This window comes from Solenopsis invicta, chromosome 16, assembly GCF_016802725.1.
Source record: "Solenopsis invicta isolate M01_SB chromosome 16, UNIL_Sinv_3.0, whole genome shotgun sequence".
NCBI lineage: Eukaryota > Metazoa > Arthropoda > Insecta > Hymenoptera > Formicidae > Solenopsis > Solenopsis invicta.
Window position 1 is genome coordinate 3691483 of NC_052679.1, and position 26344 is coordinate 3717826.

Sequence of the window (26344 nt, forward strand, 5' to 3'; positions counted from 1 at the left end):
AGATGTGTCATACGCGCTCCGTTCTCATTCGCCCTCACTATAACGGCGTTTGACACTTTTATCTCGCGATATAATAAGTAACAGTGCGCGGGAGTCAAAGACAGACGTATACTCCAAAATGTTAAAGATCACGTTAAAGATACGGAATAACGAAGAATTACGAGCGACGCCCAATGAAACGTGGATGACGTTCAACTGCGGTGTTGCTTCCGTGATTATAAAAATACAAAAAAATATGCTTTTGTTTAACGATAATTTATAATCTATCTCACGTCATTTGACAAAAGGAATTACAAAATATACGAACAAGTAAGGATGTTCAGGATACCCGTAATTTTCTCTTTCATAGAGCTTTCTATCGACAAAAAAACAAATTCTGTCTTGATACAACAAATAATAAAATTTTTTCATAAAAATATATAATTAAAAAAATTACATATACTTAAATGAACGTATGAAATGGCTCTTTTATCAGAATATTCATTTTAAAGCATCAAAAAGCATCATTTAAAATTTAATATTAGTAAAATGTTTAAGACAACAATATGGTATGTGATCTTAATTAAAAGAAGGCTCCAATTTTAAATTTTAATTGAGAAATGGCTAAAGGAAGTAAATTCCTCGAGGAAGTGTTAGAGAACGTTTCATATGTACATATGTAATGCCTTCTAATTATCGACATCCGGTAATTCACGTATCCTCTCGGATATTTATACGCTCTAAATATTCTCCAACACATATTTCCGTCGTCTATCCACTTAGTTCTACCTAGCCTAATCCGCTTAAAAATACCTGAAAATATTTGTCGCGAAAATTGGCCGTCTCCGTTCGTCGAAATGGCAAACTTTCGTGTCGACCAACTCGACTTAGAACGCAGCCCGGAAGGCAGCCAATTCGTCGCTACAGTTTACCGCTCGCTAGCGAGCATACAATGACGCTAACAGGAAGTAGATAATGGGAAAGTTTATCGCCAAAACACGTGCCAGATTTCGCGAACCCGCGCATATTGCCCAACGTTCAATTAATCTGTCACACGACTCCATGACAAACGTCGCGGTCAATCAGGACTGACCAGTCGTGATGGTCACGAGTACGACAACCCTCACGACTAACAGTTACGTAGGTATCAGCAGAGATCAGTTCATTGGCACTCGATAGTACTCAATGACGTCCATCCGCTTAACTGAATTACCAGTGAAAAACGTAAGGTTATTCAATCATCTTTCTGGCACGTCGCAAACGCGTTCGCTCGCCAACGCCAATTCACCACGCGATTGTTTATATTCTCGAGTGGTAAATGTGTACAAAAAATTTACTCTCTAAATCTTTTGATGTGTGTACAGTTAGTATACGTATATATTATGTTTAAATAAAAAAAGAAAAATCGAAATGTCACCTATGTCTAGATATATCATTATAAATGTTATTTACACAGCCTCTAAAATAAATGGATATTTTTTTAGAATCATCGTAAGTTTTGTAAAAAAATTGAAAAAAAAAAAAACCAGTTGTGTACGACGGTTGTTTGCGTCTTAAAGGGTGAAAACGAGGTTGCATCATCTCCGCTTGGTAGTCCTAAAGCGTTATAATCCAAGAAAGCTGGAGCGACAACCGTTTCTCCAAAATGGCTCGTGAAAAAGGAAGCAGTGAAGGTGGTATTTCGTTTGGGTACCATCCAGGTCATCCTCCGGACGACGTGCCGCGGACGAGAGTGGAGAGGCGGAGGAGGAGACGAAGAGGACGAGTAGAAGAAGAAGACAGTGAAAGTTCTTAGCGGACAGAGACGGTTGACAGAAGCAACGGAGTTAAAGAGGCTGGACTGATCTCACGTTGGGCTCATTAAGGGCTACAACAGCCGCGTCGCTTCCTAGACTCTACGCCAAGTCCACGCCAAGTGTCGTCATATCTTGTCTAATCATCGTTTTTCATCTCGAATTCCGTTGTTGTTCCATTCGTGGAATCTCGTTATTAGGTATATATAGGGTGTTTCGTCGTCAAAATGGTGCCAGAAGACCTCCAATTCCCGTCGCGTTGTTTACGGTCCAGATTCGTTTAAATGTTTGTTAAATTTAAAACATTAAAATATTGTCAAGCATGAAATTAATGCCTGCTCAATTTTTTACTCGACGAGATATAACGAACTAGATATCAAGAATAAAAAGAAACGATAAAATAAAATGTCGTATTTCAGCTGAATCTTTCCCGTGACATTTATCTCTGAACTCAAGCTCGAGATTTTGTTATTCTAACGCGTTTACGATCTCCTATACACTTTTGACGTATTCTCGCCCAATTTATCGACGAAAGAACTCTGCAGCAATGTGAATTAGAGTGATGTGTCGCGGTCTTCGCCGCTCTCGTCCGCTGCAAAAGGCACTCGTTCCGTTCTAAGTATAGCGAATGATGTACGGCGATAGGACAACGGCGACGAACTAGTCCGAACGACGGCTACCGCATCTTTTGACAAGTACGTGCAATTTGCAAAACGTCGCGCCGCCGAAAAATTACCGACAGCCTCGATTAACGCGAGACGACAATGTAATAGGTGTGACCATACGTCGTAAGAATGCGTCGCGTCGAACCGCTGAATCAACACAGGTACGTTCCAATGATGCAAATTGGACGGGAACAGCCGGACGTCGCCGGTGGTCGCGCGTAATAGCTACGCGATCTAATTTCGTGTGCCATCCAACTCACTGACTCACTTGGCACGTATTCGCGATAGCGTATTCTTTTCTTCGCTTATGTTTCGCGGAAAATACTAGAGGATTGCCGGATCTCTCGGCAGAGCTGGCGGAACTTTTCGCATTTCCCGAACTAGAGGAGAGTTTCTCGAAGAAGAAACGCGAGGCATCCTCGAGCATCTCGAGTGCCGAGACTTGGATTAAGATCTATCTTGAACCGGATGTATATAGACGCCGTCGTTCAGATAGTGGGGAAGAGGGTTTTCCGTTTCGTAAGCCCGAAGTATCTATCAGCTTTCATCGGGTCACAAAGGTCACCCGCTGATTTGAGGAAACCGCGAGATAGGGGTGAGCTACGTCACCTTCGGTTCAGTGGTATCGTAAATGAAACAGAGACCTCTGAGGAGATGAGGCGGGTGTGCAGCGTTGGTGATCCGTTTATTTTTACAGCAATGCCAGGGTGAATGCTCCGCGGAATGTTTAGCTTCGGCACATCGGGTGCGCGCACATATGCACGCGCATCGCCCTGCACGTACGCAGCATATCTATATACCGCGGCCGCGCCGCCGAATTTCATTGGCGTGCGTAATAAATACGGTGATTCACGCCGCGCGATACCATTCACCGGCGCGTGCGGAAACGTTCGGGGCTCAATGACAAAATCGAACGTGCCGAATTGCGGAAAACGAAGCTATAGCTTATAGATAAGGAAGCGTGTTTGCACGTGAACGTGTTTTCATTTCACTTCTTATTTCGCGCAGGCTTCCCGTCGGAATTCACGTTGTTAATACGAGAGTAAACCTCCGTAGTGCTTAAGTATACATAGTCGACGGTTTATTGATGGAAATTAATACGAGTTATTTGAAACAGTCTCTATTATTCATTCGTAGCACTAATTTCGATTTAAATAATGACCACTAGTTTTATTTTTACCCTTACGAAGTGTTTTGAGAAGAGGTTACTTGAAAATAATCTCCGTACAGATGTACACAAATATCGTTCAAAGTTATTATATAATAGTATTTTGTGTGTGAGAGAATTACTATCTAACGTTTGGATATTACGAAATTAGAATGTAGGTTTTCGGTTCAACTTGGCGTATTATTTTCATACGTCGATAACAATCTCAGGGACGAGAAAAATACAAGCGAAGTGCGTAAAGTGCATATATACGTACGCCTAAGCCGGGACTGGATTCGGGGTTGTCGGTCCATTAGCGATGTTTTGCGCGGGCAAAGTGCGTGCGCGCACAGCTGTTACGGCGTAAACCACGCTTGTATCTGCCAAGAGCAACAGAAGAACGCGGCGTGTGTGCACCGAAACGGGAGGCGGAAAAGACTACGGGGATAGGAAGACGGCGGATATTACGTTACTCTATCGGAATCAATCGACAACAGTGTACACCGTTAAATATACCGACCCTAACGTCATATTTCGGGGATTACTCTCATTCTGTGCCACCGTCATAAACAAGCCTAATCGTGACGACGGAAATAGCAGGCTCAAGGCACAAGCCTCGCTGTCAGAATGAAAAATAAAAGTACTGTTGTTTAATGCAGACTGGTAAAAAGACGTAGGTACGTTTTAGCGTCGTAAAAAAGAACGATGATTAATACTTTATTGCATCTTGCGTCCGGTTTATTTTATGTCTTCTCGAGTCTATTTTTAATTTTGTAATCATCGAGTACATTTTCTCTTAGTTATCATCTCTGTTCAATACGTTATTCGCCAAATTTTGCAAAATTCAACGTTTTTACGTAAATTATCTAATAAAAGCAATGTTTAGAAATAAAAGTGTATTATTAATGAAAAATATTATATGAATAATAATTAAATGTGCAATGTGCAAACGCATTGCAGCTAATGTTGCAGACGAGATACATAGTCAACAATAGTATAAATACATTGAATTCGCATACAGTTAGTCTTCCGATTTCATGGTATTATTTTTGTAATGACAACTGTTCCAATTTACATTTCGTAAACACTGCTATTAGACTATTCTCCGCCCCGACGATCACAATTTCAAAATACCGAAATTTTCATCTAATAAAACCGAGTAAAACACATAATTTGAAAGAGTGAAAAAAAAATCATTTCAATCAAACGTTATTGTACTCATAAAAGTTTTTTTAAATAAAAAAATGTGTATAAATACAAAAATTTATGCATTGCTATACAGTTAAAAAAAAGCTTTTTTAATTTATAGAAATTTTTTGGTTGTTTCTTTCATTAGAACTAAAAAGACATGGTTTAAGATCTTTTTTTAAATAAAAGAAATTATATATTTTTAAAAGCAAAACAACTAAATTATTTCTTACATTTATGCTATGACGTTCTTTGAATAAAAAAAATTATTTGTTTAAATTAAACAAATCATTTGTTTACTTTAAAAAAGGCTACTAATATAATTTCTTAAAATCAAATAAATTTTATTTTCCTCAAAGGTACTTAAAAAAAAAACCAAGCCGAAGAAACAATTTCATCAATTCAAACACAAGTTTTCTCTAGGTGTGGGTGAGCTGTGGGTGATCAATACCCACTTCGTGCACTTTTGTTGACGTTGCGAGTGTGAATCCGAGAGTCTGCAAACGCGATGCGAAGGATTCGCGAAAGATGCACGTAATCGCGACGACGTAATGCGTAAGCCTGTAACCGCGCGTGCGTGCGTAGGCGTTCGCACGTAAGACTTCCACTCGAAGGCGTCAGTATGGTAGACGCGTTAGCACGTATACGCGGCCGTGTCGTACGAGAAGTAAATCCATAGGTGTGAGGGTGTCGCTGCCGCTTGGAGTTCGGCCAGAAAACGGAAAAGAGGTGGAGCAGAGAGGGGACCATCGCCCACGTATCGCGCATACCGTGCCGATAAATAATCGAAAGAGTCATGAGCCATGAGCTGCCAAATTCTCATCCCGCGAACGACCCGTCGCGAATCCTGCGAAGGTCGGCCACGCTGGACGAGATTCTGTTGTTCGCGGATACCACGAAAACCGGTGTACGCGTGACGATTGCGACAGAAACGACCGGCGGCGATGTGATAATGACGGGAGGTGGATAAAATTGATGCACGGTCCACCTGTTAGTGCATGTTCGTGATTTCGCTCCTCCCCTCCCCTCCCCTACCCTCGCCTAGGCTGGCCTAGATTTATAACGTTTACACAGTAAAAAGTCGCTTAAAAGAGTTGCTCTTTAAAAGCCATTTAAATCTACGCTGACGTGGGCGGCCATGTCGCCCGTCAATGTCCCGAAATTCTTAGACCTACTTTCATAATATTTGGACGCGGCATTCTTTCCTGGCTCTGTTATTGACTGCCGCTGGCCAAGCTCTGGAGCGTCGATTTTAGGAAACGATTAATCACATCTGTGTTTCGATTACGCACGCGTCTCGTAAGCCGCGCACCGAGCCGAATGAATTTGTGTCCGATCTATTGTCAAGACTGGCCATGGGATACCCAACGCAGTCAGGCTTAAATATAGCATGTGTTTTCCATCGACAGCTGCTCGACCCGATGTTTATGAGAGCCATTCGCGTATCTACGAATCACTTTTATGCCGTTGTGAGATGGGCGCTAGACTTCGCGCCGGCACCGGCCAAAAGTTAAATTCCAAAAAAAAATCAAACGAAACGCTCCGAGAAAGCGCTGTAACGATCACTATGGCGGCTGAATAATTGCCGTGAATTTACAAAGTAACGTGCGATAATGTATGTTTACGCAATAGCGCGGAGCTGTAAAACTGTAGTTGGAAGACGCTGGCCATAAATCGAAAAAAGCAACGCGGATTACGAGCAACACGTTCCCGCGAGGAAGATAAATTTAGATCAAGATTTATCGATCGTCTCGTCCGACTCGGACGATCCATCCCGCGATCATGCGATTGTCAACGCCCACGAGAGCCGACGATTTTATACTTATTGACCACAAATTCGGTGACCATTGCGAAAAAAAGAGAATATGAAAATAAGCTTCGCGTTGCGTAACCGCGCGATCAGAAGACGAGGAAATAAAAAAAGGGGGGGGATACGTCCGATAAAACGAGAATAGAATTTCGTTGTCACTCGATTACCATTTCTCTTTTAAAATACGAGAAAAAGTGGATACAAATGGACGATATATTATGCGTTTGAAATGAGACAAAGCTCAAGCATGTAACCTTCAACTTTTTCAGCAAGATCACATCATCGTTTCTATATTCGCGGAACGAGCAGATTCGTTTGTTTTATGTTCATGGGACGTCGACGTAAAGTTTTTGACAAGCATGTCCAGAATGAAAGCTAAATAAGTTTTCAGAAACATGAGTGAATGTTAGAAATTAGAATTACGAAAAAAAAAGAACAATTTTCAACAAAATCTGAAGCTTCAGCTTTAAAAAGGTTCCATAGGTCGACTGACATGTGATTTTGCACGTGAGAGAGCTGATTTTACTAGATTCTAGAATTAGAATAGCACAGTTAATTAAAACAACGGACGCTGATTGAAAGACCAAGATTTCCCACTAGAGTGAAAAGAAATGCTCGACTTTTTAAACATCATACATCACCGCGTTCGGCTAAAAGCTTTTCCAACTTACATTTCCGACTATCGAGAAAATCGATTTAACGTACATCCTACCTATATATATAATTAGCTCTTCGAAGAGCCTGCGGAAACACGGTTCATTTGTCATCCATGAAGTTTCTTCCTTGGAAACGCGACAGGTCCCCTGCCTAGTTAAAGAACGATGTGCATTTTATACTACGCCACTTGACACTTACGGCGAATGTCTGGCTGTACTTTGCGACGGTGTTTATTAAACTACCAACAGATGCAGCAGTAAAGAAAGCGAACGCGTATCCGAGGTAAAATCGTTGAGAAAAGTAAGTAGGTCAATACCAGGAATCGGAGTGATCGTTAGCATACTTGTAGGGTTCCGTGTTTACAGGGGGATTTAATCGCAAAAGAAATTCAAATAAACGACCAATTCGGTACCAAAAGATCTTGATATCTCAAATCTGATTTTTAAAATAGCCGCTATATTCCTAAAAGCTCTCTCGGATGATCGCTCGTGCGCATCAATTCCACGTAATATTCGGAACTTCCGCAAGGTTACGGAAAAAAATCTCGCGGGATTGATACGTTAAAAAAAAAGGGGGGGGGGCAATTAGCACAGGTGGATAATCGTCGAGCGTCTACAGATAAGAGGGTGAATAACCGTGGGTAAAAATACTGGCAGAATGGAGTGCAAGAGGTGACGGGAAAAAAGGGCAAGACGAAGACAGAGGGATGAAGAGAAAAAGCCTGAGGAAGAGAATGAGATGGGTAGAGAGGGAGGAGTGCAGTTGGACGTGGTCGCCGCCCGATCCGGAATGCGCTTTGTGCATTCATTCGTCTCGGTCTGCCTCAAGCCTGGTCCAAATGTCCGGTCGCAGTCGTGGAATAAATGACCCACAAATAAAATAGTGCTATCCCGATTGGTATCCCCTTGCATTCGTGAAAAATCTATTACTTTTCGTCGACTCTTAACGTGGACGGCCAAATCGAGCTGTTCGGTAAATGATAACGAGTCGCAAGTTAAATCATGATATCATAAAATTTAATTAGAATTTGTATTCGTTAAAATTCTTTATTTCTCAATTTTCTCATGTTTTTCTCCCAATTTTATTCGAAAAAATTGCATCAAAATTTTGCTTTCGGTATAGAGGCAGTGTGACATTTAACGAAGTCGCTAAAGAAGGTCAGTCAAGCGGATTGTTGCTTTAGCTATATACGTTCGGCAAGTAACTTCGCCGCTTGACTCGCATACTCATCGACTTCGCGTAAAACTCGGCGTGACGGAGCCGATGTTCCGTAACTCTTACACGGACACAATAGCGGTAGGGGGTTAATGGGAATGAAACGCAATCTCGGCTCAAACGTAACACTCTTTATTAGTCGACACAGATGTTAGTCGCAAGCGATCGAGGTGTGTTAAGGGTCAGCGAGGTAACCACTCATCATGACGTGTTGCAGTTCAGCTAGCCACGCGTACCGTACCGTCACAGTGTTTACAGCGCTTTGCCCTCGGCTCAGGCATTCTGCGGTGACCTCGTGATCTCACCGATATCCCATCGTCGCTTTATGCACTTCGCGCATAGACACGCACGAGCGCGCACATTCACATGCACCCACTCTCTCTCTCTTTCCCTTTCTTTTTCTCTCTTTCTTTCTCTTTCTCTCTCTCTCTCTCTCTCTCTCTCTCTCTCTCTACACTTCTCGCAACGCGACGAATTATTATCCTAGTTAGACACGAGAGAAAATTGTCTTGGCGTGCAGCGCGCAGCCGTATTACATGCACTGTCCGCGTCAATCATCGATTATCGATCGCGACTCCGAGGATTATCCTCGATCGTCCACCGTCCCTCTAAAAGTTGCGTTATGCTTCATCGAGAAAACTTAAATTGACATAATTCGAGGCACTTAAAACTCTGGCGATGTATATCGCTGTAAGCAGTTTCAACAAAGTTCAACTTTTCGCATAACAGTTCACACTCTGGCGCCACGGGAGCCAGCACTAAACGTGGGGAATCTTATTGATTAAATGATTAACGTTCGATTAGGAATAGATATGCGCTGATCACGCACGCTTTCCGCGCGCGCATTTATGTACAATTTTTCGAAAACAGTCGCCCACTGTTTCCGCCGAGCGATCGAGATTAGTGGGAATGCAGCTTCATCTGTCTGTGGGAATGGTACGTTGTGCTTGATACGCGCGAGACACGATCGCACTCTCGCCAAGGATCAATCCTTCCGACTTGCCATCTTGTTCGATTTGGGTCACCTCGCACTCCTCTCTTACATCGTTCCGCCTGCTCCTGTCCACGCGTTTCGATCTCCCGACGCGCGATCGCCGTGCCGCCGTGACGTTTTGACGATCAGAGACTCGGCATGACTATCGACCGGAGTGATCGAGCCTCGAAACAAGTCTCCGAGACAAGACGTTCGTCCTGATTTTCCGTCACGCGGATGACCGCCTTTTATCCCTGTCTGCACAAATCTCCAGACAATTAACAGCTTTCGCAATATCACCGATATGAGAGAGAGAGAGAGAAAGAGAGAGAGAGGGAGTACAGCTGTGGTACGGCGTACCATCGACGATAAGGATAACGTAAAAGAACGAGAAGGAGAGATCTTCCTATTGAGCGATACTGATTTCCTCTTCCTGCTCTCTGATGTATGAATAACTAATCACACGGCGATCGATCGCATTATCGAGACTGCAGTCTTTTGTGTTGCGCTCGACCACTGTGACTCATCTCCGTGTCGGCTTGGGTAACGATGTACCACTTGCGTGCCCGAGGAGTCGCGCAAGGATCGTAGGCGAGGGTGTCGCGGGCGGGTGCGTTCACATCGCGAGGAGGGCGTCGTCGTCGTTTAGGTCGCCGTAGTAGCGCTTCGCAGCCATGTCACACGCGCACTGACGGACGTCCGACGTGCCGACGCCGACGCCGACGCCGACGCCGGGACGCTTGCCTTCGGTCGGACTCGGTCCACCATCTCGGCAAGCGTCGGGATGCCCGTGCTGGCGTCGCGCCAACGTGCGACCAGGCTGGCTCGATCAATTGCTCGGTGGAAGGCGTTAACGCCGCCTTACGAAATCTCGCAGCGTGATCTTTATGAGATCGCGAACGAGTCTTGAGAATCGGTTAAACGGCGCGAGTCGCTGTCATATGATTTTTCATTAAAAGCGTTTCGGTATAATATGGACCCGATAACGCGAGATAACGCGAAAAGGAAATAAAATTACAGGCGAGAGATTTGATGCGAAATTGATGCGTTAAAATTGATAGGATCACCACTCAATCAAGTGCTATCACTCGAGTGTAGCATTTAATGAAAACGAGATTGAGTATCAAAGAGAATCTGGTCGATCAAAAAGATCAGGTCAGTCAAAGAGATCGAAGAGATCTGGTTTGTAGAGATGATTTGTAGAGACTATGCATTATTTTAAAATACTATAATTCCGATAAACATTTTATTATGAAAAAGTGTCACGAAGGAAAGAAGCAGTATGATAAATAACTGAAAACACAAACATCGATCTCTTTTCTCAGAATTAGATTCGATCGATCGAATCGTATGTATGTGAAGTTAGCATATCAATTGTCAGCATATCAAAAAAAAAGTGGATTTCTCTTTGCATACAACTGAGTTCTATAGTTCCTGATAAGTTATAACAATAGTTCTGGTCATTTAGCATAAATAAACGGAAGTTAAGTAATGATATGCTAACTTCGCGCGAAGTCAGCATATCATATAATATTTTCAAAATTTAAACCAATGAATTTTATAGTTTTTGACGAGTTCTATAGTTCTAAAACATAGTTCTGACCATTAACTATCTCAAAAATAATTAATAACAATTATTATCAGCATATCGCCCGTGCTAGAGTGATATGCTACGCTCCTGCGACAAGTTCTCGGCTCGTTCGAGATTTTAAACAATAGTACTAAACCCCCTGACGATAGTTCCGTACAGTTCTGACAATTAACAATCTCCAAATAATTATTAATAATTATTATCAGCATATCGCTCGTGCAAAAGTGATATGCTATGCAGAAGCGACAAGTTCTCGGCTCGTTCGAGATTTTAAACAATAGTTCTACATCCCCTAACGATAGTTCCGTACAGTTCTGACAATTAACAATCTCCAAAAATTATTAAAAATTTATTATCAGCATATCGCCCGTGCTAGAGTGATATGCTATGCAGAAGCGACAAGTTCTCGGCTCGTTCGAGATTTTAAACAATAGTTCTAAACCCCCTGACGATAGTTCCGTACAGTTCTGACAATTAACAATCTCCAAATAATTATTAATAATTATTATCAGCATATCGCTCGTGCAAAAGTGATATGCTATGCAGAAGCGACAAGTTCTCGGCTCGTTCGAGATTTTAAACAATAGTTCTAAATCCCCTGACGATAGTTCCGTACAGTTCTGACAATTAACAATCTCCAAATAATTATTAATAATTATTATCAGCATATCGCTCGTGCAAAAGTGATATGCTATGCAGAAGCGACAAGTTCTCGGCTCGTTCGAGATTTTAAAAATAGTTCTACATCCCCTGACGATAGTTCCGTACAGTTCTGACAATTAACAATATCCAAATAATTATTAATAATTATTATCAGCATATCGCCCGTGCTAGAGTGATATGCTATGCAGAACGACAAGTTCTCGGCTCGTTCGAGATTTTAAAAAATATTCTACATCCCCTGACGATAGTTCCGTACAGTTCTGACAATTAACAATCTCCAAATAATTATTAATAATTATTATCAGCATATCGCTCGTGCAAAAGTGATATGCTATGCAGAAGCGACAAGTTCTCGGCTCGTTCGAGATTTTAAACAATAGTTCTACACCCCCTGACGATAGTTCCGTACAGTTCTGACAATTAACAATCTCCAAATAATTATTAATAATTATTATCAGCATATCGCCCGTGCTAGAGTGATATGCTATGCAGAAGCGACAAGTTCTCGGCTCGTTCGATTTTTTAAATAATAGTTCTACATCCCCTGACGATAGTTCCGTACAGTTCTGACAATTAACAATCTTCAAATAATTATTAATAATTATTAACAGCATATCGCCCGTGCTAGAGTGATATGCTACGCTCCTGCGACAAGTTCTCGGCTCGTTCGAGATTTTAAACAATAGTTCTACACCCCCTGACGATAGTTCCGTACAGTTCTGACAATTAACAATCTCCAAATAATTATTAATAATTATTATCAGCATATCGCTCGTGCAAAAGTGATATGCTATGCAGAAGCGACAAGTTCTCGGCTCGTTCGAGATTTTAAACAATAGTTCTAAATCCCCTGACGATAGTTCCGTACAGTTCTGACAATTAACAATCTCCAAATAATTATTAATAATTATTATCAGCATATCGCTCGTGCTACAGTGATATGCTATGCAGAAGCGACAAGTTCTCGGCTCGTTCGAGATTTTAAACAATAGTTCTAAATCCCCTGACGATAGTTCCGTACAGTTCTGACAATTAACAATCTCCAAATTTATTAATAATTATTATCAGCATATCGCTCGTGCAAAAGTGATATGCTATGCAGAAGCGACAAGTTCTCGGCTCGTTCGAGATTTTAAACAATAGTTCTACATCCCCTGACGATATTTCCCGTACAGTTCTGACAATTAACAATCTCCAAATAATTATTAATAATTATTATCAGCATATCGCCCGTGCTAGAGTGATATGCTATGCAGAAGCGACAAGTTCTCGGCTCGTTCGAGATTTTAAACAATAGTTCTACATCCCCTTACGATAGTTCCGTACAGTTCTGACAATTAACAATCTTCAAATAATTATTAATAATTATTATCAGCATATCGCCCGTGCTAGAGTGATATGCTACGCTCCTGCGACAAGTTCTCGGCTCGTTCGAGATTTTAAACAATAGTTCTACATCCCCTGACGATAGTTCCGTACAGTTCAGAAAATTAAAAATCTCCAAATAATTTTAATAATTATTATCAGCATATCGCTCGTGCAAAAGTGATATGCTATGCAGAAGCGACAAGTTCTCGGCTCGTTCGAGATTTTAAACAATAGTTCTAAATCCCCTGACGATAGTTCCGTACAGTTCTGACAATTAACAATCTCCAAATAATTATTAATAATTATTATCAGCATATCGCCCGTGCTAGAGTGATATGCTACGCTCCTGCGACAAGTTCTCGGCTCGTTCGAGATTTTAAACAATAGTTCTACATCCCCTGACGATAGTTCAGTACAGTTCAGACAATTAACAATCTCCAAATAATTATTAAAAATTATTATCAGCATATCGCTCGTGCAAAAGTGATATGCTATGCAGAAGCGACAAGTTCTCGGCTCGTTCGAGATTTTAAACAATAGTTCTAAACCCCCTGACGATAGTTCCGTACAGTTCTGACAATTAACAATCTCCAAATAATTATTAATAATTATTATCAGCATATCGCCCGTGCTAGAGTGATATGCTACGCTCCTGCGACAAGTTCTCGGCTCGTTCGAGATTTTAAACAATAGTTCTACATCCCCTGACGATAGTTCCGTACAGTTCTGACAATTAACAATATCCAAATAATTATTAATAATTATTATCAACATATCGCCCGTGCTAGAGTGATATGCTATGCAGAAGCGACAAGTTCTCGGCTCGTTCGAGATTTTAAACAATAGTTCTAAATCCCCTGACGATAGTTCCGTACAGTTCTGACAATTAAAAATCTCCAAATAATTATTAATAATTATTATCAGCATATCGCTCGTGCAAAAGTGATATGCTATGCAGAAGCGACAAGTTCTGGGCTCGTTCGAGATTTTAAACAATAGTTCTACATCCCCTGACGATAGTTCCGTACAGTTCTGACAATTAACAATATCCAAATAATTTTTAATTTATTATCAGCATATCGCCCGTGCTAGAGTGATATGCTATGCAGAAGCGACAAGTTCTCGGCTCGTTCGGATTTTAAACAATATTTTAAATCCCCTGACGATAGTTCCGTACAGTTTGACAAAACAATCTCCAAATAATTATTAATAATTATTATCAGCATATCGCTCGTGCAAAAGTGATATGCTATGCAGAAGCGACAAGTTCTCGGCTCGTTCGAGATTTTAAACAATAGTTCTACATCCCCTGACGATAGTTCCGTACAGTTCTGACAATTAACAATATCCAAAAAATTATTAATAATTATTATCAGCATATCGCCCGTGCTAGAGTGATATGCTATGCAGAAGCGACAAGTTCTCGGCTCGTTCGAGATTTTAAACAATAGTTCTAAACCCCCTGACGATAGTTCCGTACAGTTCTGACAATTAACAATCTCCAAATAATTATTAATAATTATTATCAGCATATCGCTCGTGCAAAAGTGATATGCTATGCAGAAGCGACAAGTTCTCGGCTCGTTCGAGATTTTAAACAATAGTTCTACACCCCCTTTACGATAGTTCCGTACAGTTCTGACAATTAACAATCTTCAAATAATTATTAATAATTATTATCAGCATATCGCCCGTGCTAGAGTGATATGCTACGCTCCTGCGACAAGTTCTCGGCTCGTTCGAGTTTTTAAAACAATAGTTCTACACCCCCTGACGATAGTTCCGTACAGTTCTGACAATTAACAATCTCCAAATAATTATTAATAATTATTATCAGCATATCGCCCGTGCTAGAGTGATATGCTACGCTCCTGCGACAAGTTCTCGGCTCGTTCGAGATTTTAAGCAATAGTTCTACATCCCCTGACGATAGTTCCGTACAGTTCTGACAATTAAAAATCTCCAAATAATTATTAATAATTATTATCAACATATCGCCCGTGCTAGAGTGATATGCTATGCAGAAGCGACAAGTTCTCGGCTCGTTCGAGATTTTAAACAATAGTTCTAAATCCCCTGACGATAGTTCCGTACAGTTCTGACAATTAACAATCTCCAAATAATTATTAATAATTAATCAGCATATCGCTCGTGCAAAAGTGATATGCTATGCAGAAGCGACAAGTTCTCGGCTCGTTCGAGATTTTAAACAATAGTTCTACATCCCCTGACGATAGTTCCGTACAGTTCTGACAATTAACAATATCCAAATAATTATTAATAATTTTATCAGCATACCCCCGTGCTAGAGTGATATGCTATGCAGAAGCGACAAGTTCTCGGCTCGTTCGAGATTTTAAACAATAGTTCTACACCCCCTTACGATAGTTCCGTACAGTTCTGACAATTAACAATCTTCAAATAATTATTAATAATTTTTATCAGCATATCGCCCGTGCTAGAGTGATATGCTACGCTCCTGCGACAAGTTCTCGGCTCGTTCGAGATTTTAAACAATAGTTCTACACCCCCTGACGATAGTTCCGTACAGTTCTGACAATTAACAATCTCCAAATAATTATTAATAATAAATTTAAAATTTCGAGCGAATGCTGATAATAATTATTAATAATTATTTGGAGATTGTTAATTGTCAGAACTGTACGGAACTATCGTCAGGGGATGTAGAACTATTGTTTAAAATCTCGAACGAGCCGAGAACTTGTCGCTTCTGCATAGCATATCACTTTTGCACGAGCGATATGCTGATAATAATTATTAATAATTTTTTGGGAGATTGTTAATTGTCAAAACTGTACGGAACTATCGTCAGGGGATGTAGAACTATTGTTTAAAATCTCGAACGAGCCGAGAACTTGTCGCAGGAGCGTAGCATATCACTCTAGCACGGGCGATATGCTGATAATAATTATTAATAATTATTTGAAGATTGTTAATTGTCAGAACTGTACGGAACTATCGTAAGGGGATGTAGAACTATTGTTTAAAATCTCGAACGAGCCGAGAACTTGTCGCTTCTGCATAGCATATCACTCTAGCACGGGCGATATGCTGATAATAATTATTAATAATTATTTGGAGATTGTTAATTGTCAGAACTGTACGGAACTATCGTCAGGGGATTTAGAACTATTGTTTAAAATCTCGAACGAGCCGAGAACTTGTCGCTTCTGCATAGCATATCACTTTTGCACGAGCGATATGCTGATAATAATTATTAATAATTATTTGGAGATTGTTAATTGTCAGAACTGTACGGAACTATCGTCAGGGGATTTAGAACTATTGTTTAAAATCTCGAACGAGCCGAGAACTTGTCGCTTCTGCATAGCATATCACTGTAGCACGAGCGATATGCTGATAATAATTATTAATAATTATTTGGAGATTGTTAATTGTCAGAACTGTACGGAACTATCGTCAGGGGATTTAGAACTATTGTTTAAAATCTCGAACGAGCCGAGAACTTGTCGCTTCTGCAAAGCATATCACTCTAGCACGGGCGATATGCTGATAATAATTATTAATAATTATTTGGAGATTGTTAATTGTCAGAACTGTACGGAACTATCGTCAGGGGATTTAGAACTATTGTTTAAAATCTCTAACGAGCCGAGAACTTGTCGCTTCTGCATAGCATATCACTCTAGCACGGGCGATATGCTGATAATAATTATTAATAATTATTTGGAGATTGTTAATTGTCAGAACTGTACGGAACTATCGTAAGGGGATGTAGAACTATTGTTTAAAATCTCGAACGAGCCGAGAACTTGTCGCTTCTGCATAGCATATCACTCTAGCACGGGCGATATGCTGATAATAATTATTAATAATTATTTGGAGATTGTTAATTGTCAGAACTGTACGGAACTATCGTCAGGGGATGTAGAACTATTGTTTAAAATCTTGAACGAGCCGAGAACTTGTCGCAGGAGCGTAGCATATCACTCTAGCACGGGCGATATGCTGATAATAATTGTTATTAATTATTTAGAGATAGTTAATGGTCAGAACTATGTTTTAGAACTATAGAACTCGTCAAAAACTATAAAATTCATTGGTTTAAATTTTGAAAATATTATATGATATGCTGACTTCGCGCGAAGTTAGCATATCATTACTTAACTTCCGTTTATTTATGCTAAATGACCAGAACTATTGTTATAACTTATCAGGAACTATAGAACTCAGTTGTATGCAAAGAGAACTCCACTTTTTTTTTGATATGCTGACAATTGATATGCTAACTTCACATACATTCGAATCGTCGACTGCTGTTGCGCCTACTCGCCACGGACTAACGGACTAGCGTCGAAATGAGGGTAAATGATTTACGAACAACAATGACATTCATGGCAATAAGCGTGCCAAAAGCAGGAGATTTTCCGCGAAACGCGGTTCACGACGATTAGACGAACACTCGTTAAAGTCCCATCGCATAACATCGCGCGTCAGTCAATGTAGCTCGTTGAGGATTCGACGGCTCCTTACGAAAAACAGAGGAGGAGGCGACGGCGGCGAGAGCGGCGGATCAGAGGGGGCGAGACAAAGAAGATCGCAAGGTGTTACTCGCGATTCGCGGAGTGGGCGTCCATTTCGTTTTATCTCGGCACGAAAGTGACGTCACCGTATGCCAGTATAAAGGAGACTCTAAAAGCGAACAGATGGCCTTTATAGTTGATCATAGACCGCGCCGTTGTGTTCGCCAATGTACCGATCGTGCTTTACGGAATCGCGAAAAGCATAATACGCGCCGTCATTATCACGGTCGGTTTGCGTCGCCGACGTCGAGCGAGAGAACAATTCGAGATGCGGCGCCCGTCGAATATCCACCGCGCCACCGACCTTCCACGACGCGCAAACTTACGTAATCCAAGAGCCATGGGTGATCGCGCATCTAGAACATCTGTGTGCACTTGCTGATCTTACATAAGTAATAACACGACGTTCGTTACGCGTCGTCGCCGACACAACCGAATTTTTCTCGCTCTCTTTCGTAGCTCGTCGCTTCGTGCGTAAGGACTCGCGAAAAGGAAAGACGCCAGGAGATACGAGAACGGTGTAAAAAGTGCGGAGAAACGTATACTATGTACCTGCCTATACGTCTACCAATCGACCACCAAAGGGACTGCATTTTTATATCGGGCTTAATTCCCGTTGCAATCGCGAATTGTGTACGTCGTACGTCAGCGTCAAAAGACGCGGTTAAGTGCGATCGTTAAAAAGGGTATCTCGTAACTGAGTCGAGTAAGCGGGGACTTTTTCCAGCATTATTTCTTACGACCGGCAGACAGTTTAAATGAAAAGATCCTGGTAGAGAGAGAGAGAGAAAGAGATGCACCAACATGAGAAGAAGAAACGGAAAAGAGAGAAAGAGAGAGAAGTTTTATCACGCGGCCAACAAATAAACGAGCGTGCGGCGGAACGGCGTGGAGAACAGGGAAAGAAAAAGAGACCGCGAGAAAGTAACGAAAGTACATTTTATTGAGTTCTGGGTGGCTGTGTTGCCCGGCGCACAAGAACGTACCTTACAAGTTAATAAATTTCGGAGTTTCCCTCGCGAGAAAGAAAAAGAAAGAGAGAGAGAGAGAGAGAGCAACGACACGTCCCAGACTACCTCCGCCGCCGCTTTTATTCTCGCTCCGACGCAACGCGCTGTAGAAATTTCACGTTACAGCGAAATAACGCCGGTCCACTCTTTTACCGAATCGCGCTCCCGAGACAGCGTACCTTACCTGCGAATTAATAAAAACGGCGCGGCCGTATCGCATAAATCAAGCGGCGAAGTGTCACGAGTTACGACCTGATGTGCCATAAAGGTGGCGTCAGCCGTATCAAAGTGCGTACGAAAAATGCGATTTCGATTCGCGTGAAAAGAACGTGTCGCCAAGAACGCCGACTGCAAACGTACGGCAAATGCTACGTTGCATTGTATCGTTATGGCACTTTTCGACGCGCGAGAAAAAAATTAGAAAGAGAATTAGAAAAAGAGAAAGAAAGAGAGAGGAAACATTTTAGAAAGAGAAAAAATAACTCTACCCGAGTGCGGTAATCACGGTGCTCGTTCTCCTCTTCTCTTCACGGGTCAACGGCGATTACGTGTACGCTTTTCGAAGAGATACACGATGGGTCGTATCTTCGCAAGGACAACGGGCGCGCTCAGACGAACGCTTAAGGTAACCGGTGCACAAGAAGCATTGCCTAACGGTTACTATACCAAACGGCCTAGAACAGCCTTCGGTGGCTGCGAGTACGCAACGGCTGACCAACCAGGGCGTAGAAGGCGGTTACTACTTAAACCGACGGTTAGAGTGTCACGCTTCGTTAAGCGTCTCTCTTTCTCTCTTCCTCACGAAGAGCCGGGCCCCGGTGTGTAAAGCTACCAATGAAGCGTAATAACGGCCGCGCCGGCGAGCGCGACGAAAGGATACTAACGAAAGGCGATTAATTAGGCGAGCTTAGTAAAGTTTCCGCGGTCTTTCAGTCGCTATAACGAACCACGGATGTTTTACACTAAGCGGAGCGCGCCGAGTAAATTTCGCGGACGAATCGGAAGCTCCCCTTTCGTCTTCCTCTCTGGTAGAGCGAGCAACAGCAGGACCAAAGAGCCTTAACCTAATTAAGGAAGACAACCCAGGCGTAAATCACGCCGCCAGGGAGAAAGCGATGACGAGAGATAAAGACGCGAGGAGAAGCGCGAGCGGCGCAGCGTGGATTTATTTTTCACCTTTTCTTGTATTTCTTCGCGGTCCTGCTTTTTCTTCTTTCTTTTATTTTTTTTCTTTTTTTTTATTTCTTTACACGATCACACGTTGTACGTCGTGTATCTTCGTGGTGTGCCGGAGACCCGCTCGAAGGAAGCTCGAGAGAGTAGGGTTTTCAAAGTTAAATTAAATTCACGTGAGAAGAAACATTCGCGGAATTTAAGCAGAGAGATAACTAAATACCGTTTCGGAAGTCATTTTTCTGAGGTTATCAAACCCATTTTGCAAATTCCAAGTTCAATATCTCGTATACGAAATTCCAAATAAAATAGTTAGCGATCAATAGTCAATATAGCAAATGATCTGCAATTAATTAATTAATTAGTTTACGTTCAAACAAATATATGCCGTATAATAAACATGTCTGCGCGTTTCTCGAGTCAACCGCTTATTTATGGCGCGAATTGCGCGAAGATCTTCTCACGGATCTCTTAATTTTTCGCGTCGCGGCGCGGCGGCATCGTTGCGCTCATCGCTTCCGGACGCGTGCGATGATCATCCTTCTTCTGCGCGAGGAGACTTGGTTTTTTTTTCTTTCTCGAGCGATTAATAAATTCTCCACGGCTTCGCCCGCTCACGCTCGCGCGCGCGCGCGCCAGTGCCACTCGCGCGAGAGTTCGAGATTCTCGAGGATTAATGTACCGCGAGGATTTATGTGCGCGATGTCGAGTGCAACTAGGTCATAATAGCGTTCATTAAACCTACGTTAGGCTTACCTCCACGCGCGTGCGTACGTGCGTACATGCGTGCTTTCACCCTTTTCGTAGGCACGCATATACACGGACGCGCGAGGTGTTTTCTTCGCGTCGCGTGGGAGGGCCGCGAGCGCCGCGAACGAAAAAAAGAAAGGGTTGAAGGCGTAAGAAAATACGACAGGGTCGTAGATGGCGCAAAGAAGGTGGGGGAGAGCGGGTTGAGAGAGTGCGGAAAAAGGACGAGGCGAGAGACAGCACCGAAAGAAACGAAGTGGAGGCACGCGCGGACAAAAATACGACGATCGCAGGAAACGGTGAATCAAACGGACAGCAGCCGGCCGTTCCGAGGGTGTTTTTGTAACGATCACGGTCCATTCCCTGCCCCTCCATCGCGGCACGCTGTTACGTCTACGAATAAATTGCTCACTGCCAATATCAAGAGTAAAATTTTCAATATCGCATATTTACAATATTTAACTTCATTATTATTCGTTTATTATTCGTGCGCAAAAATTCTCGAGTTACACGCACAAAGTATCTCTTTATGTTATCTTACTGGAGAGTATTATGTAATATTAATCCACATAACATATAAAATATATGTATAATCTCTGAACTTTTTATATTAAATTTCGGAAGATTTAGAAATTTAAATGTATGTTCTTATTATTAAATATCAAATATTTAAAATTGTTCAAAGTGCAAAAGGTGTTTTTCAAGTTAATAGATTTCTTGGCTGTAATAGCTGCAATAAATTAACTTTATAATGAAATAAAGTAATTTAAATCGTACAGTTCCTTATATAGGTACATTTGGCAAAAATCTTCTTCCTAACAAGCACGTACCCACCGGAATTTGAGTTTCACCAATTTGGTAGATGGTGAGACGATCCAGCCTACGATTTCATTATCTTCCGTATATCTAAACGCGACAGGTATACGAAGCTGTTTCGTCCGATTACATTCCTTTTGTGTGACACAATCTAAAAGATTCTCTTTGAAAGATTTCAGCAGCATCGCGGCAGCCCGCAGCATTTAAAATCATTATCGCAAACCGTTGTTGCAATATCGAGAGCAATGGCTTGCTCTCTTCTTCAGAGTTCACGAGTATAATCGTAAGAATAATTTGTGCGCGTACGGAACATCGAAATTTCAACTTGCCGAAATCATACCGGTTTTGATTTCTGATTGGACGGGTCTTAGCGATCTGTCGCGGTGATAATACGAGATGAAATTACATAGTCGCGTTATCGGTCTTTTGCTTGTCAAAATCTATATACGCGTACATATCGCCGGGTTTCGAAAGGCGTTACACGTGGGGGCGTGAGAAAGGAGCGTGTGAAAGCGCGACAGGTTATCTCTCGATATCTCGTGGCGAAGTCGGGACTAATTTCATATTTGGTGGAGCGACACGTGCCTTTCCTGTAATTACGGAGACGTCAGTCAATCGCCGCATCGAGATACCCGGCTCGATAACATCTTGATCGCCGTCGGTTTCGGTGTACACCGAACGAATCAGTGTACAGAAAATTTCGTATCGTAGAGTTCGAACGTAATGAAAAAAAACTCCAAGAGAGCAGCCGAGAGCTTCGATTATAAGAATCACCGTTTCACAGAAGGGAAATGTGATGTGCTGTGATGTGTAGGAAAAATGTCCAACAATGACGCACCATGAGTAAAGCTCTTGGGCACCAAAAAGATGAGTATATAGAGCCGGATGAAACATCATTTCGCGGTATTTGACGCTTTGTTGATTATAGAACACCAGAAGAAGGTGCTAAACACTTTCGGCAGCCAGATATACTTGTAGCGAGTAGGTCGGGCCAAAAGTCCGAAATAAAGCGGCAGCCAGACGTCGCCGTGGCAGTATAATGCCGAGATTAATTTCTCACGAGCCGCCCTCTCGAATACGAGCGGACTATTATCCGCGCGCGACATCACGTCAACGACCGAACACTCAGCGCGTTATGAAGACGCGGGGATTCGCCATCACCGTGGCTGACGAAATTTTCTTAATTGTAAACGAAAAATATTGTCAAGGCTAATTGTGTTCGTGAAATTGTATAGCGTATAACAAAGGATAACTCCCTCTAAAACAAACACATAATCGATGTGCTAGGTTCACTCCGTTTGACAAGCGCATATTTATTATACAGAGAAAAAAAATGCTCTTGAATCAATTGGAAATATTTTGTTGATTCAATGAGGTATTAATGAAACAAAAAGGTTAAAAGTAAAGACAAGTGACATACAGTTGAATGAATAAAATGTAGTTGAATCAACTACGTATAATTCAATGTTTAATTGAATCAAACTACGTTTTAATTCACATTACAGCATTTTTTCAGTGTTTTTTTTTTATAAAATAAATTCAATTTGAGACTTTAAAAGAATCGGAAACGGCTATAACAAGCCACAGAAGAACAATTATTATAAAAATACTCCTTCGTTGACGACTGTCATGCGGAGAATTAGAGGAGGCATTGATAAGCACGTAGCGTGAAAAAAAATGCAGCTCCGCAATCTTTGTCAAAAATACATCACGTGCAAATATGAGAAATTGACGATTTTGCCGGCGTAATGCGTCAATTTTTTTAACGCCGACCACCCCGGGGTGAAGTCCCGCCGTGCGTCGCGATACGCTCCAATTTTCCACGGTGCATCGCTCGGTGTATGAATTCCGGGTCGGTGTCGGCGCGGATTTACGATCGCCGCCCGATTTAGAGGCGCGCGCGCGCAGGCCGCAAAACTAATTGCGGCAAAACGATCCGCGTCCCCGAATGTGGGTGAACGTAAAACGACGAGACGCGCGAGAGATGCACGAGTGACAGGAGGAGGAAACAGGGGCGAGGAAAAAAGGCGATATGGAAAGTAACGATAAAAACGTGAGTGAGAGAGCGCCTGCGAGCGGACGTGCGCCCGTCGCGCGAGAATCGAGAGAAGGCGCTCTTCTTCTTTTCGCCCTCGCGTCGTATTTAAACACCGACGGTTATTACGAGAGACAGACAGTTCCCAGAGTGGACAAAGTGGTGCAATAATTCAGGAAGAGTTCACGACTTAACGTGCGCGTCTTGTCAAGCGTTGCGACGTTCCCCTGGTACGTCCTATACCGTACCAGCGAGTATCCTTTTTAACGATTCCACGTGCGTGAAACGCGCGTGTCTCTCTTAAACGACCGCGCGGTCCTTACTTCCCTTTCATGCCGCGCGAAGCGGGAGCCAAGAGTGGTTGTCGGACCGCGACGAAATTAATACGTTGCACTCGCGCGTTTTGACGATTGTAATAACGGAAGATCGGCGGCGCGGGGCGATTACGTTCCTTGCGATCGTCTTATCGGCAGCGCTTGAAAATTAAGTAATTCTCGCGCCGCGCCGCGGTATAACTCACGCGCCCGGAGAACTCGGAGAAGGCGCAGCGCAGCGCCGCGCCGCGCTTCGCGGTCGTAAATAATCGCAGGCTCGTAAAGGATAATCACGAATTGCATCATTACAAATGGTCCGCAGTCGAGTTGTGCATTACCAGAAGCGGTTTCTACGTCGCAGACACGGTGCCGGATTTAAGAGCTATCGAGTCTCGCGCCGAAGCGACGGCCTCGCAAATTAATCGCCGCGCGAAGGAGCGCGGAGGTAAGGAGAGGGAAAAAAGGAAGGCAAAGAGGCGAGACGAAAGGAAACGTGGAACGGAGGAGGACGACGCGATGCCCGCAGGAGACGAGAGGATGCGTTTCATTCAGCCGAGAGCGAGAGGAGAGCGAGAGGAGGGCGAGGGGAGGGCGAGGGGAGGGCGAGATGAGGCGGGTGGATGCGTATCGGAGTTATTTTCGGATCGACCCAGATATCGCCGACGTATTTTCTTGGACGATGCTTTAAGCTGTTTCGGGTAATTAGCGAATCGAGTCGCGGCCACGACGAGTACTCAACGCCTTATTGTCCTCGAGGTGCTGCACGAGACCTCGTTTGCTTTTGATCTGGTGACCGCGGCGTGGCGTGGCGTGGCGTGGCATGGCGTGACGTAATGATGCGCCAGCATCCACTCGCCGCCGCCGCCGCCGCCGCCGAACGAACGAACATACGCTCTTTCTTGCGCTCCTCTCAACATCATCTACTCGACGTCTCCAGAACATTAACGGACTATATTCGTTATTGTAATGTGATGAGGTACGATGACTGGCTCCGTCATCGCGGTACAAGTGGAATAAGTTCAGTTCAAATAAAATTCAATGTACGTCAGCTTTTACCTATAATTGAGAGGTAACCATCCAACCAGAAAATTCACGTATTAAAATTTTCGAGAAACTGACAATTAAAATCTTCGATAAAAAAAATTCTTTTTTCAGAACAAATTTTCAATGAGTTGAGCTGAGAAAAAAATTCATCTCATATTTTCTGATCTCTGCTCCTTTATAGATGTAGTATTAAGACTTTTTATTTCTATCTTCGTATAAAATCTGGAAAAGATAGCGAAATAAATGGCTTCGCTTCATATTAGTGTCAGAAAGTGCAACAACTCAACATTTAATGAATAACATTGTAAAATTATCTCCGTCGCTGATAAAAAAAACATAAGGTCATATTAATTTATAATCCTGCGAGAACTCTCACGAATTTAAAGTAGCATGTATACGCGACGTGCGCGAGCGTTCGTTATCCGACCAATTTTTTAAACGCGCCTCAGAATGCCGGGGCCTATTTATCGAAAGAGACGAAGCGACGTCGGTCGCGAAGGCAGGGTGGCACTTAAATTCGCGGCAGCGGCGATAAATTCGTCGCTTGTAAGCGACACGTCGGACTGTAGCGACCCAGCTGTTTTTAATATCTTCTTGGGGAATCTAACGCCACTAAGTGCACTGGCTTATGGTACCGCTACGTAAGTCTACGGAAGTTCGACGAACTCCAAACGGCTAATTTCGTTAAAAAATATTTAATACGAAAACCCGTCTTTTGATTTTCCTCAAGGTGACATTAATTTTTCTTATTTTTATATATTTTCTCCGGAAAGTGTCACATTAAAATTAAGATAGGAGAATCTAAATATTGAAACAGTTTTGTAAATATTACATTAGTTTTTAAATCATAAATGATAAGGGTCTTACATACTAATCTGTTACCCGTTATTAATTTATGATATTGAACTGAATATTTTTTACTGCTAGATAAATTAGTTATAAAATAATTGAAGTGAAATTGATGCGCTATGATTTTAAATCTATCATTTAGCAACAAGCAATCCATAATAATAAGTTTCGGATACTAAATGAAAGATGCCTTTTGATGAAGATATTAATCATATAATCAATCTCTATATGATAGAGAAGAGTAAAACTTACAGGAAACGTTATTCAGAGAGAAGATATAATACATTAATAGTATTAGTTCAATAATTTTATTAGTGCATTACTGTTGATTAAATCGTCATTTAAAAATAAATAAGAAAAATAAAACAAAATAAAATAATTGAAAATATAACTACAAAATACTGAGAATATAAAGTTTTTAAATTTATTCGCATATGATATTTTCATTTTATGGATAAAGTACAGAAGATAACATTCGTATATTATTAACAAAATATATTAAAAATATATTTTTATAAAATATAGTAGGAAAAGATATTCATGTGTTGCTTTTTTCCTCTCTTGAATATTATTTTCACAGAATTAAAAATTTGTATTTAACTTTCTTATAAATTTTCAGGATTAATAAAAAAATTGATACAAAAAAAATATTCAAATTTTAAAATATACATATAAAAGTTAATAAAAATTAATTAAGAGGATAATTTTACTATTACATAAAATTTTAAATAAGTAATTT

The 26344-nt window shown here is 41.8% G+C and overlaps 1 protein-coding gene across 2 annotated transcripts in view; it reads right to left on the minus strand.

Moving 5' to 3' along the window:
* The window catches only part of LOC105195902 (myocardin-related transcription factor B), a 209379-nt gene that overhangs the window by 170125 nt on the left and 12910 nt on the right, over window positions 1-26344 (minus strand). The window contains exon 1 of one of the 2 annotated variants that reach the window (XM_039458793.1): window positions 8696-10769. The exons of the other annotated variant lie outside the window; for it this stretch is intronic. Coding sequence (XP_039314727.1) covers window positions 8696-8735 — 40 coding nt within the window. The 5' untranslated portion in view covers window positions 8736-10769. Of the gene's footprint in view, window positions 1-8695; window positions 10770-26344 lie in introns of those variants that run through there. 2 annotated transcript variants of the gene reach the window in all.